Below are 16,514 nucleotides of genomic sequence, written 5' to 3' on the forward strand. Positions count from 1 at the left end.
ATAATTGATAATAGTTCAGTTTGTTCTTTTCAAATTCTATTTTATTTCAGGTGAAGTTTCTTATAAAGGGTGCTATTCACGTGTCAAAAATTGTTATCAAGAAAACGAGGAGATCGGGGAAAAACAGAGAAAACAATAATGTGTCCAAAAATAACAATTCTCAAAAAATAATGTCGATATTACAACAAGAGGTCGGAATTCAAGACCTTAAAGAAAAAATTGAAATACAACCGATTCAGGAAAGCCTTGATTCCATGGGCATTGTCAAGGTGCCAAATGTTGTCGAAACAAATTACAAACTATTTGGAGATAGAAACTCAATGACTTCTACATCTAGTGGCAGAACCATCACACCCAATCTTAGTTACATCGATATAAATCAACGCCATGGACAAGGGAACTCTACCATGGACCGTTACGAAAAACGCGGTTACCGTAAAGAGGATGAACAATATATAACAAGATACCACAACGATGCCCTAAGTCAGACATCAATTGAAAGCTACCAAAGTTTTATGGAAACACCGAGTCTCAAAACCAAACGATCGAATCAAGGCCTAAATTCCTCTCGAAATGGTGAAACCAGGCAAATGGTTCATAACTTTCCTGACCAAGACAATGACAGTATAAACGACTCAGTTTGTAGCGTTAGGGAATACACTTCAACAAAATCGCATCAGAGAAACGAAGCTCCCTATTTGAACGGACAGCAGGGACATCCAGCAAGAAGAAGTCATAACAGTGAACAAAATGATATGACTGGTGAGTACTTAGGGACTTCAAGAGCAAACGTCAATCGAAAGGACTGGGATTATGAGGCGAGAAAGGAAGATTTTACAAGAAAACGTTCACCAAGTAACTCGAATAGATACCGAAGTGGCTCATCTCGTGCCGTTGGAAGATATGAACACACATTAACAGACAAGGACATTGTTCTTTCCAGATCAAACAAACACTCGGAAAAACGGAGGAAACGGAGAAGCGGGTCAAAAGAAGATAAAGGAAAATATGGAATGAGTATGTCTAATGTTGATGAGAGAAGTAAAAGTGTGAGTCGTACAGGTATGATGTCTCGGGTGGCATCAAGAGAAAGACGAGAGCGTGAGACATTTGGCAGAGATAATATGTCCTTCCAGGACGATGAAGGACTTCCGGAATCAGAGAGTGGCGTTAGAGGAGTGGTAGCTAAAGATGGGTTTGACAGAACAGGTAAGTCCAAAGCAAGAGATACTTACTACATAGACGAGGAGAGAAATTATGTAAATAGATCGAAAGAAAGAGAAGGGAGAAAGAGGGACCCTTTTGTGTCAGGCAAGACTGTGGGAAAATCCGATGAGAGTGTCCATATTGGTAAAGTGAGCTCTTCATTTTCTGTTCAAGCGGAGAATCGTTATCGTATAAATTCAGATAGTGATCATCAAAGTAAAGATTATATTCATAGAAGTACAAATGGAATAGACCCCAGTGGTGACCATCCTGCAAGTCAAAGGTCACGGTTGAAAGTCAAAGGCAATGATCGACAACAGAATCCTACCAGCGCTGGGGTAATTACCCCCAAAACGACATCAAATCTTAACATCTCCGAGATAGAAAGTGACGAAGAGAAAATTTTGTTGATGATAAGAAAAATCACACAAGGAAAGAGCAAAAAAGAGACGATTAGCTCGAATGAAAGTCAGCAACAACAGCAACACGAACAACAAGAACAGCAACACCTCCCTAACAAAGAGTTGAAAGGTCGAAGTTCTCATGCAGAAGGAAAGTCCGTTGTCGATATAGAAGGCAGAGGTAGAAAGCATGGACGCAGAAAAAGATGATGAGGACGTTTGAGTTGTGTCTAGTTATTTATATTGCTCGATAATTCTAGATCACACATTTTGAAGAGCCTGTCAAATCCAATCCAAACGGTTGTAGCTTCAATAATGAAGATAGACAAACTATTTGTGTGGCGTGGGACAGTTTTAGATTGTGTCTTTGTATCACAATAATGTCTTCTTGTCCTTCTAATTGACCAGCAAAGGGGGATGAGATGTGGCTTTATTCTATCTGCATTTCTCTCTCTCTCTCTCTCTCTCTCTCTCTCTCTCTCTCTCTCTCTCTCTCTCTCTCTCTGTGTGTGTGTGTGTGTGTGTGTGTGTGCGCCTTTGTGTATGTGTGAATAAATATCCTTGAATTTTAATACAATTAAAAGTCCGTATTTGTACTCCATTCTATTTTAAATTCACTACTCAGCATGATACTGCTTTGAGCTATAGGGGCTCATCTTTGTCATGCGTGTTTCTACTCCAAGTCAGGGGGGGGGGGGGGGACTCGACTGTACCCGGGATCGATCTTGGACCCTTTGCGTGTGAAGCGAGTGCTCTACCAACTGGGCTACCGGGACATCCAGGGAGTTGACATAAACACAGCAAAATGTTTTAGTAATTAATTCTTTCAATCTGGGGCAACAATGTTGTTCCTTTTCTGGGTGAAAAAAAATCGTTTCATAGTACAGTGTCTCATCTTATGACAAAATCCAGCGTTGAAGAGCGTGATCACTAATTAGATAGTGAAAATGACGGCAAAACTCTATTTTCATCTTTGGATGAAGCACTATACTTTACTCACATGACCCTATTCGACTCCGGTATAAAAGCTCACATGGCTAATGACAAATTATGAAGAGGACACCTAACTGATAATTTGTACTGAATGAATGGAAATTTGGTTCCGGGTAGCTTGCTGGAGAAATGAATTGGACATCGCGACACGTTTAAACATCAAGCATGGTGGAATCGTGGAAATGTTCTATACGATTATGCTTTCTTTAAAACCATTAATCTATTTGTGTACAAAGGAACTCGGATACAACGGGGATAGTGGGACTCGCAAAAAATCCCCGTTGTCGCCGAGCTTCCCTATAACCATTCATACGGAATTTGAAGGGAAGCATTACTGAGAGAAATCAAAATACAACAACAACAAAAACAACAACAAAAAACAAACAAACAAAAAAAAAAAAAAAAAAACAACAACACAAGGAACACATTTCGAGTTACCCATTTATGTATATAATTCAGACAACGTGACTGTGACTTCCATTCCTGTGTTTAATGGTAAGACAGTAAACAAGAATTGCATCACTCAATTCAGGTATGAATGCTTACCTGACTGTTGTTATTGTAAAATTTTAATGACAGCACAGAAAAGGTGCCTAACAAGTGATTTGTTCTGATTCGACTTGCTGCTGCTGCTGCTGCTACTACTACTACTACTACTACTACTACTACTACTACTACTACTACTACTACTACTACTACTACTGCTGCTGCTGCTACAACTACTACTACTACTACTACTACCACTACTACTACTACTACTACTACTACTACTACTACTACTACTACTACTACTACTACTACTACTACTACCACTACTACTGTTGTCTACTACTACTACTACTACTACTACTACTACTACTACTACTACTACTACTACTACTACTACTACTACTATACCACTACTACTACTACTACTACTACTACTGGTGCTACTACTACTACTACTACTACTACTACTACTACTACTACTACTACTACTACTACTACTACTGCTGCTGCTATTACTACTAGAGAGAAAATAGAGCAGTATAATTAGGTGCCCCAAACGTAAACAATAACAAGTTGCTGGTGATTTTCGTTAGGGAACGGAAAAATTTACGCACAATATAGGTCTCCCAATTTTGTAGTTTGAGTTGTAGGCAATACACTTTCAGTATAAATCTAACAGTTGCAGAAATAATAATATAAGGCTAAATTATTCTGAAAATCAGGCTCCGAATAATTTTCGTTTTGTTCACACCAGCGCAATAATTTGCTCTGGTCTAAAAATAGATAGACTGTAACTTTTGATAAATTTTACCTTTTGTTCCATAAAATATCCATATCTAGACATTATTTGATGCATGGTCGAGTATTTATGAATATGTGTTTCTTTTGCTACCTAACAGCCAAATTTTAAAGGTTATTTTTTTCTATAATTTACATTGGAACGTGAGCTGTCAAGACAGGAACATGTGGTTTGCCATGTGCTTCTAGACCTTTGTTTACGTTTGGGGCACCTAATTATACTGCTCTATAAGTAGGAGTGAAATATCTGTTTAATGTTATAGTTATCATTTAACGTTATAACAAGTGTAACTAATGACAAATTGCCATATTTATGGACAATAAAGATCTATTATTATTATTATTATTATCATTATTATTATTATTATTATTATTATTATTATTATTATTATTATTATATATTATTACTACTACTACTACTAATACTACTACTACTACTACTACTACTACTACACTCTACTACTACTACTACTACTACTACTACTACTACTACTACTACTACTACTACTACTACTACTACTACTCTACTACACTACTACTACTACTACTACTACTACTACTACTACTACTACTACTACTACTACTACTACTACTACACAGCAGCAGCAGCAGCAGAAGAAGAAAAGAAGAAGAAGAAGAAGAAGAAGAAGAAGAAAGAAGAAGAAGAAAGAAGAGAGAAGAAGAAGAAGAAAAAAGAAGAAGAAGAAGAAGAAGAAGAAGAAGAAGAAGAAGAAGAAGAAGGAGGAGGAGGAGAAATCGTAATTGAAGTTGTGAATTCTTTCAAAGCTCTCCAGTTTTATGACGAGGCAGTACATACAAACTGTTCAATCGATCCGATCCAATCCAAAATAGTTGCAGCTTCATGTGACGATGATTGACGCAACTAGGAAAAATCATATAGAATCATAATTCATAATTCATATAATATGCAACGTCAACAGTGTATTCTCAGTTTAACAAGAACACCAGAGATACATAACATCCTCGGGAACGATTCCTCGGTGTCTTTAGAACAATTTCGTTCAGGCACCGCAGTTTAAAGAATAGCCACGTTTTATTGAAGGGGAGTCACTCTTGATTTGTTCTAGTAAAGTAATCTGAGATTCTGAGATCTCACCAGGGTTGCCAGTTTGGCATTTTAAATGCCAGATTCCAAAAATCTGGCATTTTTGAAAACCGTTTGGCATTAGAAAAATCATTTGGCATTTGGCATTTTCATTTGGCATTTTCTTTTCTTGTATATTATACTTCAAATGACACCTTTTCTCAACCGTGGTGTAGTGGTTTAGCACTCCACTTAGTAGTCAGTAGGTAATAAATTACCCCAACAGGAAATTTAGTATAATTCAAAAAAAAAAAAAAAAGAAAAAGAAAAGAAAACACGCAAGCCACCAGGATATGATAGTAAATTGTCTATCAAAAGTGAGTAGTTTTCTTAGTGGGGGTGGGAGTCAACAGACTTTGGCATTTTTTGGAGTGTTTTGGCATTTTTTGAGTCTTCCCCTGGCATTTTGTTGAAAAATAATCTGGCAACCCTGGATCTCACTTTTTGTTTCAACTCGAAAAGACGAAGAGGCCAACCTACTTCGATAGACTAATGCCAATAGACATCTCTATCTTGCCTACCAATTTGCCGTTCACTACGAGAGAAGTTTTATCTATTTTTAGAAGTAGCTTTTCCAAGGTTCTATGCCACTTACCAAAATAAAAAAAGAGATCCAGACCAGAACTTTTACTTCCATTAATTCAGTCAGTCAGCGTTTCAAGATCCACACAGTCACTGAGTGACAGTCACTCTCAGTTCTCAGTAAGACGTGCTGGAGTCCAAGTTGTAGAAGTAAGTAGGAAGATTTGCATTCAAGACAAATTTCAAGGCTTGTCCTAGCCAGAGCTTTGGTAAAAAATTCAAATTGGATTGAGCTCAATGAAACCTATATCATTTTAAAGTGCTTTTCAACACGATTCTAATGATACCAAAATTGTGAAAATCAGATAAGCAGAAGAAAAGTTATGTTTAAAGGCTGAAAAATGGTCTTCTATTTGCCTTTATTATTATTTACTGACGGACTTTGTGACCTGAAAAGTGTTGCATTTCCGGTAGTAACCACCATTTGGATTTCAAAACTGGTCTAAAATGGCCGCTAATATTTGAGTAAGGATTTTGCTGGAACGAATTTCATGGATGCGGTATACAACTTTGCCCTGAATTTAATTTTATATAAAAGTTAAGATGTTAAATAAACGAGCCAGCATGAAATTTTGATTTACCAAGTTCTGATCTTTTAATTATCCAAAGCTAAATTATACCCTATTTTATCCATAATCAAAAGTTATACTAAATTGTCATTGATTTTAAAATAAACTACACCAAACGATAGACATCAATCATTAAAATCCATCCATAAACAAAAAATCTATGGAACTTTTTCTGAGACCCATCACTCAAAAGTCCAAAAAATCGGGTCACAGCCACTAGCCCATTTATCGGCTCCCTGCTGGAGGGCCAAATGGACGTTTACCAAAGTACCTACTATTAGGTACTTTGGTAAAAAATTCAAATTGGATTGAGCTCAATGAAACCTATATCATTTCAAAGTGCTTTTCAACACGATTCTAATGATACCACAATTGTGAAAATCAGATAAGCAGAAAAAAAGTTATGTTAGTTTAATAAAGGCTGAAAATGGTCTTCTATTTGCCTTTGTTATTTACTGACGGACTTTGTGACCTGAAAATTGTTGCATTTCCGGTAGTAACCACCATTTGGATTTCAAAACTGGTCTAAAATGGCCGCTAAGATTTGAGTAAGGATTTTACTGGAACGAATTTCATGGATGCGGTATACAACTTTGCCCTGAATTTAATTTTATAAAAAAGTTAAGATGTTAAATAAACGTGCCAGCATGAAATTTTGATTTACCAAGTTCTAATCTTTTAATTATCCAAAGCTAAATTATACCCCATTTTATCCATAATCAAAAGTTATACTAAATTGTCATTGATTTTAAAATAAACTACCTACACCAAACGATAGAGTAATTTCTCCTGAAGAAAATAAGACATCAATCATTAAAATCCATCCACAAACAAAAAATCTATGGAACTTTTTCTGAGACCCATCACTCAAAAGTCCAAAAAATCGGGTCACAGCCACTAGGCCATTTATCGGCTGCCTGCTGGAGGGCCAAATGGACGTTCACCAAAGTACCTACTACTATCTAGCTACTTGACTATTGCTAAACTAAGGACCAAGGAAACATTCGGATTCGTCGCGATCGTCGACTCCGCTGATCTGAATATTCTCGTCTTCACATTCACCACACTCACTGAGTGAGTGAGTCACTCACATTGCTTTGTATTGCATCCAACTCACACACGGCCCATGCACAAGGGGTTCCCGATATTAGAGAGATCGATCCCCGGGTGATTTTGAGCTTTTTTTTTCTGACCCTTTGTTGTCCACTCAGCGATGATTGGATAGCTAATTCTCTAAGTATAAGAAGATGTGGCAGAAAGTACTTTGCGATAAAGAAGCATCCTATCGAAAGGATAGCAAGCAATTGCTATTGTCCGTTTTGCGCCATTAAAACTAGGACAAACTCTGGGTCCTTGGGCCTAATGACATATCATATCATATCATTAAAAGGGCTTTAAAATGGACCAAGTGTTCATCTCACATGTAAAAGAACCTGGTTTCAATCTGTATCATGCAGTTAGCAATTTTTGTAGTCCCTGTGTCCACTGAAAAGTAATTGACTGGTTGGCTGTGTCCAATATTCACTTCAAATGGTAGAGTACCATTTTTCTTTGTCTGTGAATCCGACACTGGGATAAACGGCATGGTTTGGCTTAATAAAGTTATGAAAAACTTCATCTTTTGAAATACATTTAAAAAAAAAAAGAGGATTGGATACTGCTCTTCTGCGAAGAGATTGTAAGTAGATTAATATTTTATTAATCACTGGTGCAGGGACTGGATGGCAAAGAAAAATCGGGCTATAAACAAGGTCATTTATATCTGTTGATCAATCACATAGCCACCGTTTCTTTCCATTTCCTCCTCTGTCTATCTCAATTGTGGATCGGAACCTTTGATGAGGTTTGCTGAAATAAATGTAATATTCATAATCATTGTAGTTGTGGTCCAATTAACCCATTTTGCTGATGGCCTTCATAGTATGAATGTATTGGGCAAGCAATAATTTACATCATTGCATGGGCTCTTATATGATTTATTTATTGCAACCAATTTGCTAAAATTATGAAGTGAGGCAAATAATATATAAAGGATAAAATGAAAACAACTCATTGGTTCATTGTGAACCTAATAAAACCAGCATTTTTGCTCATAATAGGAACATTTTGTTTGGGGTAAATTGGAAAATTCCCCGTGTGGTGTCCGGGGTCCCTCAACTGAGAGGGTCAAGAATAGCCCAACGCCAAGCCAGCGTGTCGTAAAAGGCGACTAATGGTGTGTGATTCCCCCATCTTTGAGTCACCTGGTCCTCCAGGTTGGGGGTTGGCAAAGGGTTAACACCCCTTTCCGTTAAACTCAAACCGTTACAGAAACACAGACAGACAAACCAAATCCTTTTTTTAGCTTGGGCGACCGAAGAGTTTCTGGAATTACAGAATTTATGAAGGACAACAGACAAAGCCGAAAGGACTCTGCTGACCCGATGACGTCTTCGCCAAACAAGCAGCTTCGAATTGCGTCGTGGAACGTTCGCACCATGTATGAAGCAGGAAAAAGCTCTCAAGTTGTGACTGAGATGAGAAGATACAGGCTGCATATACTTGGAGTAAGCGAAACCCACTGGATACAATCCGGACAGAAACACCTCAAGTCTGGGGAGAAGATTTTATATTCAGGGAGAGGGGACGGGATTCATACACAGGGAGTAGGAATAATTCTAAGCAAGTTTGCCCAGAAGTCACTGAGAGGATGGGAACAATGCGGAGAAAGGATCATCATGGCGTCCTTTACAACACGGAGTAAGAAGATCAGCATGAACATTGTACAGATCTATGCCCCAACAAATGATGCAACAGATGAGGACAAAGATACATTTTATGGTCTGCTACAACAAGTCATTGACAAGTTGCCAAGGAAAGACATCAACATATTGATGGGAGATGCTAATGCAAAAGTGGGACAGGATAACGTAGGCTATGAAGGTATCATGGGACGTCATGGCATGGGAGAAATGAATGATAATGGTGAGAGATTTGCAAATTTCTGTGCATTCAACAGTTTGGTGATTGGAGGATCAGTGTTCCCCCATAAGAGGATCCACAAAGCAACTTGGGTCTCACCAGATGGTGTGACAGAGAATCAGATTGATCATTTTTGTATCTCTCGTAGATTCAGACGTTCATTGGAAGATGTGACAGTGCGGAGAAGGGCAGATGTTGGATCAGACCACCACCTGCTATTGGCAAAGCTTAAGCTCCGACTCAGAAAACACGGGGCCAGATCACATACAAGAAGAAAATTCGAGGTGAATGCACTTGATGGGGAAAAGAATGAGGAATTCAAACTACAATTGAGTAATAGATTCCAACCTCTTACTGAGCTCGAGGAGGACATAGATGTAGAGTCACATTGGGCAAAGATCAAGGAAGTTTACATAACAACTTGCCACGAGGTATTGGGGGTAAAGAAATCGGAACATAAAGAATGGATAAGTCCAACCACCTTGGACCTTATTGAAAAGAGGAGAACAAGGAAGGAACAAGTGAATGCAAGCCGAACAAGGGCTTCAAGACTGGATGCACAAGAGCAGTATCGAGCCATAGCTAAGGAAGTCAAAAGATCTGTGAAGAAAGACAAGGAAGCATTCATGAACAGACTTGCAGAGAAAGCAGAAGCAGCAGCGACTGGAGGACACATGAGGATCCTTTATCAAACTACCAAGACACTTGCTGGAAAATATGGGAAACCAGAGGTACCAGTCAAAAACAAAGATGGGAAAACTATTTTTGGAAAAGAGGCTCAATCTGAACGATGGAGGGAACATTTCAACTGCCTTCTGAACAGACCACCACCAGACAACCAGCCAGAAATTTTGCCTGCAAGGAATGAGCTACCAATTAGCTGTGATCCACCATCGATAGCAGAGATTGTGGGTGCCATTAACAAGATGAAAAGGGGGAAAGCTGCTGGACCAGACCAGATTCCACCGGAGGCTCTAAAAGTTGATGCGGAAAGAAATGCTGAGGCCCTGCACCCACTATTTGAGAGAATCTGGAATGACGGGATATTCCCAAAGGATTGGAAGGAAGGACATCTTATCAAGCTTCCAAAGAAAGGGGACCTCAGTAATTGTAATAATTATCGAGGCATCACTCTTCTTTCTATCCCAGGAAAGGTTTTCAACCGTATTATTTTAGAGAGAATTAAGAATGCAACAGATGCTAAACTGCGGGACGAACAGGCAGGTTTTCGGAAAAACCGTTCAACCACCGACCAGATTGCCTCTCTGCGAGTCATAGTGGAACAGTCTATAGAATGGAACTCTCCTCTTATTGTCAACTTTCTGGATTACGAGAAGGCTTTCAACAGTATTGACAGAGCAACATTGTGGAAAATTCTGGCACATTATGGACTCCCTGAAAAGATAGTAAACCTCATTAAGGAAATGTATGAAGGATCAAGTTGCAGGGTTGTACATGAAGATCAGCTGACTGACAGCTTTGAAATTAAGACTGGTGTCAAGCAGGGATGCTTGCTCTCTCCATTCCTGTTCATCCTTGCCATTGATTGGCTAATGAAGGAAACCTCCAAAGGGAGAAGAAATGGGATACAGTGGACCCCCTGGACACAGTTGGATGATCTGGATTTTGCAGATGATCTGGCTCTTTTGTCCCACACCCAGGATCAGATGCAAGCAAAAACCACAATTATAAACAGCCTCTCGGAATCAATTGGTCTAAGAATACACCCTGTAAAGTCAAAGGTCTTGAGGATAGGTACGCGTCAAAGGGAGCAGATCAAAGTAAAAGATCAGGAACTCGAAGATATAGACACTTTCTGCTATCTCGGAAGTATAATTGACAAGGATGGAGGCACGGAAGCAGAGGTGAAAGCACGAATAGGAAAGGCACAGGCTGCATTCACATCTTTGAACAGAGTTTGGAGAACTAAAGATATCTCCCTTCAACTAAAGCTAAGACTTTTCAACTCAAACGTGAAGTCTGTCCTACTGTATGGATGTGAAACTTGGAACGCATCACAGGCATGTATAAGGAGGGTACAGATTTTTGTAAACAGGTGCATGCGTAAGCTACTCAGAATAAAATGGATGGATAGAATAAAAAATGAAGAAGTATGGAAAAGAACACAGCAGAAACCAGTAGGAGAGGATATAGGAAGAAGACGATGGAGGTGGATTGGACACACGCTTAGAAAGAATGACTCAACTATAACAAAGAAAGTATTGGACTGGAACCCTCAGGGCAGAAGATCAAGGGGAAGGCCACGAGGAACATGGAGAAGAATTAAAGAAGCTGATATACAGAGAAGTGGTAAGACCTGGAATGAGATAAAAAAGTTGGCTCAGGATAGAGAAGGATGGAAACTGTCTGTCTGTGGCCTATACCCTGACCCAGGGTGAAAAAGGCAATGATGATGAAATTGGAAAAGAAAAGGCAAAAAATAGTTTCATTTTTCTCCAAAAGTGTTCCAATTAAAAGCCTTGAGATATGATTAACCAATAGAAGTTAATTAGAAATAATTCTCACATTGATAGATCGTTCCACTAAAGCAGCTGTTGTATTGATGTTGCATTTTAGAGAGAAATCATTGAAGAATAACAGCCTGCTCAGTCATACTATACAAACTCTGGACAGCAACATTGGCCTCTGGTCCCGATTTCTTTCCCTATAATTTATTGGTAATAAAACCCTCAAAATAGCGACATATATTTTAATAAAACACCTGTTTAGTAACATTGATTTAGCAATAATCGACAGTTTACACCGACACTTAATACAAAACATCTAGCTAATCAGGCAAACTTGTTTCCGTCCAGCATTACCTTATTCTCTTACTCAATAATAACTTGTTTTTCTCATTGCTTACAAGACCAAACAAATAATAATATATTGTTACTAATTAAAAGGGTTGTTAGGTAAGTTGATCTGTGTTTTTAAAAAAAAGCCCAGCTTTCCCTAACAGGAAAAGAAAGCGTAACTGGTAAACCCTTTGTCAGAAGGAAAAATACACATTTTAAAGTGGTTGGGTCTTATCTTATCACAGGCATTGGTCTGTGCATCACATCATTATATTCACAGGTCTCGCCATGCCCCGTTTTTCAGCCATCTTGAAAACCCTGGACTAATGACACCCCTTGATAATGGCGTAATTTTCCGGACTCGGTTAATGTTGTTATCCAGGCTTTACACTGTATTTTGATTTAATAACGTTTACTGAAAATCAGAAGATAATCAAAACGTATTACCATTGTGACCCACTATCCTGGTAAAATCGGGACTGATCAAAATAGGAAAAAAAAATAAAGAAAAAAAAATGGACCGTTTATATATGGAAATGACCCTTGCTTGTCCCATGAATATGCTTTTAGACTTACAAATTAATACAAGGAACAGAAAAATCTGTAAATCTAGATTATATTAATATTAATAGCTCAAACATACTGCTGTTTTGGGTCTACGTTCTTGTATGATAGAGTGTCCTGTTTTAGCTCTTTGAAAAGTTGGCAGCTATGTATTACTCATATACTAGCTCAAACAGTTTATTTTTTACTGAGTTGCCACCCTCATGACAGAAGGTGATGGCATTTTGTCCTGGAATTGTGCCAATACTAATGATTTCATGTTTTGTAAGTGTAGCTATCCAGTCTGAAAAAGTTTTTGGCCATACAAATATTTCAGTTTAGCGATAGTGTGTAGATTTACACTTTCAGTATTCAAGACTTTATCAACAATATCAAGAAGAAAAAAATTGATAGCATTTTGAATTCTCTACATTCAAGTGATTGTTTTGGTCAAGTCAGTTTCCAATGATATAGTTGTCACTTTAAGTTCAGTCCATTTATAAAGTTACACCTCTGTCTTTGCAAATTTAATGTATTTTTTCCACCTCACTTTTCACCCTTATCAGAATACTCATAGGATCTATCTGTGGAACTGAACATTCATTCAACTGCCAGCTCTTTCACTTTCATGATGCAGCCCAAGACAGGAGCCAGCAAAGGTGTCACAAATAGGGTCAACTCTTTCATCCCATCATTCCAAGACATCTTCGATGAAGAGTCCTTTTACATCTTTTTCTTCTGCATCACCATAGTTGCCTTCATCTTAGCGTTCATTGCATCTCGTCATGTCAAAATCAAGGACCAAGGTCATCTGGACTGAGTTTATCAATTATCACTTGTCATAATTGTCATTCACAGATGTCACATTTATGACTGCCCGCTTCAGTATAGTATTATTATGGGGTGGACCAATTCTAAAACTTGCATTTCAAGTCAGGATGATGTTTATATTTTTAAACAATTAAGACATCACATTCATTCATTTAAATGATAATGACATAATAATCTATCTCAAATATCAAAATCTAGATTTAAATTAGATTTTCAGCATGAAGTTGACCCTATATTTACAGGATTAAGGCAGGGAGAAATTTTAATAAAATCTCTACTGCTTTCATATTTAACATTTTATGATTTGGTTTTATCAACAGCTTTATTTTATAAATGGTAAAACATGCCTTATGACCTCAATAATCCCCATTCCCTACCATTTTATCCCCCCACAAGACTGCGAACTTATTGTTGAGAACATAACATTATATCATTAACGTTATGGAACTGTTTGTCATGCCACCAAATACACTCTAGTCACAAATACAGTCATTTCTCAGTTATCCAAATACATCCCTGCACAGCGGTTTGATCATATATTATTGGGACATCTCTGAATTTCCAAATCATCACCCATATTATCGTTTGATTTTATTATCAAAATTATGTGAATTACCATGAAATGCACCTGTATGATTGATGTTGATAAAACTCATTGCAATTTTAGAATCTAGCTATTTTGTCACTTCATTTATCAATATTTAATATGAAGCAAAATCTTGTTCCAATTAACATGAAATTAACCATGGACTTAAGATTCAATACTATTTGCTGTGAATTTAGCACAAATTGACCAAAGATGGAGATACCCAAAATGACTTGAATCGCAAGCCCTTGGTCAATGTTATTGATTATGGTGATTGAAAATGGACTCGAAAAATATGAATAAGTTAATGTTAAGGTGATGTGCATATTTTTTGTGGGTTTTGTTGTTTTTTTCTCTCTCTACATTTCAGTTATGAAATCCATTTTCTTTCTTATTTTTATCGTATAAAGATTTAAATAGAGTTTGTGAGACATTGGAGTTTGATATCCACAATTACAATTTGAATTATAAATTTAAAAAAGAAAAAATTAGATAGTAATAGTAATAGTTTCAAAAATCTCACACAAAAACAGAGTGCAGGTTTTCAGGTTTCTTTATAAGGTTGTGTGCTTCCTTTTTTTTCCTCTTTTGTAGTATGGTTTTTGATAAGTTTAATATTACTGTGAATTTTCTATTGTAAAAGCCAACTTCATCCTGTTCTATGACAATTTACTATTATGATTCTGAGAATAGTTCATGTCAAGTGCAATATTATTTAATTTATTTATTGTTTAAGTTTAGTACGGGTGCTATGCGAAGAAGTTGTGTGCTTATTTAATTTTGGTATTTGCAAGTGTCAAATTTATTTTTGTGTGTGTGACCAACATAATATGGCAGTGAAAGTCAACCGCAGGGTGTCAGTTGGCTAAGATATAATAAATTGTGCTTGTGTATTGACTTAGCACTACCTACAGTCAATTTAGGACATATAAAAATAGTTGCCTAATTATGTCATATAGGTACACACTGTCATCAATACCCATATTCTTTTTGAAGAAATTTGTAAACGTGGGAGGAATTCCTCTTTGGTCGTGTGAAAGTTGGCACTTCGTGGGCCGTTAGATTCCTTTTTGAACCACAGCCTTGCTGATAACTGCTTATTTTTCTACCTTACACCCCCCCCCCCTCTCCCTATATTATTTGTCTTTTCAATGTGACTTAGTCTCCTTATTTTGGAATAAGATCATTTGGTTTCACTTTGACCTTGCTAGAATCTTTTGTTAAGAGGGAAACAGTCAGATCGATTTATTTTTGTGAGGCAGGAATCTTTTTTCACCTTAAAAATTTTCTTTCCATTCTTCCTTATCATTGTTAGGTTCTTCAACAGTTTCTTATGCAACAATTCTGTGCTTGTGGCTGGATGGGACTTTTCAGTGATCTCAAACTATTTTCAAAGATAGTATACACTTGGAATCTAAATCTATTCCCTATTTGTACCATTCCCCTTTTCATGTGTGCTTTTAATTGTAAATCTAGAATTTTTTTACTATACCACTTTTTACTGAGGCTGAAATGACCTAAATATGTCGGAAGTGCCGTAAAATTCTTAAAAACAAAACAGAATATTTTTGATTTTATTTTCTTTGTTGCGGATTTGCCAAAATGAAACAAGATAACAGTGAACATTTCCTGTATTGCAATTTTGTTTGGACTAGACCATTGAGGTCACTAATTATGTAAATGGACTGGGTATATTTATACTCGAAAAATAGTGCTTCAGGGCCATAAGTCAATGGAGCAGGAGTTTTGTATTCAATTTAAAGAATCTTGATTTGGGATCCAACGGTTCAGTGGGGTATGGCCATTGTTGTCATTCACATTTTGTGAGAGGTGGTTTTTTAATCTTTGTAAATCATCTCTCGCTTTTAAGAAATTAAAAATTTTAATTACTTCTAATTACAGCATTCGAAAAATTTATGCAGGAAATTACAGCTGGCTTTTGTGTGTGAGTGAGTTTTTTTTTTTTTTGTTTGTTTTTTATTATTATTGAAAACTTATCAGTATTGTGTTCAAATTGTTTTTACTTGCCCAATTTCTCCTGTAAGTTGTACATATCCATGGAATTGCCTCTAGTCAAATTGTCTCTATTTTTTTTTTTCTCTTTCAATGCAATTTTAATTTCTAATCTTTATATTTTATTTCAAAGGGAACGAGAATCTCTCAAATTTTTAATGACATTTATTTTTGCAGATTTCCGGTTGATATGTTACTCATTTTGATATATATAATACAGTTCTTTTTACCACTCTCCACCCTTCTCCAACACAGATCGTTTAATTTTTAAATATATTATACCGTTGAATTGTGCAATAAATATTTAATATTACAATATCTTTTTAAATCTGAGTTGGAGTCCTTTTAATTGTACATCTAGAATATTTTTACAATCCAATTTTCTTCCTTTTTACTGGCGCTGATATGACCTAAATGTGTTGCAAGCGCCGTAAAAACAACTAGCATGTTCTTTACAAAGACAGTACATTAGTACTCATTTATTGATTCTTACACTCCTAGATATGCCTTTGCCATTTTATATTTCTATCCTTGTCCGAGAACTGACAAGGCCGTTCTGACAATTAGGTTTTGTCCCTTGCCCCTCATTGAACTTGAAAAAGTCAGATCACGTATTATTATGGCGAGGAATATTGGACT

General features: G+C 36.9%; 1 protein-coding gene and 1 long non-coding RNA gene across 2 annotated transcripts in view; both read left to right on the plus strand.

Moving 5' to 3' along the window:
• LOC144969264 (uncharacterized) overlaps positions 1-2,058 on the plus strand; it is a 4,800-nt gene extending 2,742 nt beyond the window's left edge. Inside the window, exon 4 of the mRNA XM_078908376.1 lies at positions 51-2,058. Within this exon, the coding sequence (XP_078764502.1) occupies positions 51-1,817 (1,767 nt within the window). The 3' untranslated portion in view covers positions 1,818-2,058. The remainder of the gene's footprint in view (positions 1-50) is intronic.
• A 3,345-nt stretch (positions 2,059-5,403) lies between these two features.
• On the plus strand, positions 5,404-16,203 carry LOC144967888 (uncharacterized). Its single transcript, XR_013644477.1, has 2 exons — positions 5,404-5,724; positions 13,012-16,203. It is a non-coding gene; the product is annotated as an uncharacterized LOC144967888 (long non-coding RNA).
• The last annotated feature ends 311 nt before the right edge of the window (positions 16,204-16,514 follow it).

The sequence above is a fragment of the Berghia stephanieae genome, chromosome 3 (assembly GCF_034508935.2).
Source record: "Berghia stephanieae isolate SIO BIC M18660-M18661 chromosome 3, UCSD_Bste_1.3, whole genome shotgun sequence".
Lineage (NCBI taxonomy): Eukaryota > Metazoa > Mollusca > Gastropoda > Nudibranchia > Aeolidiidae > Berghia > Berghia stephanieae.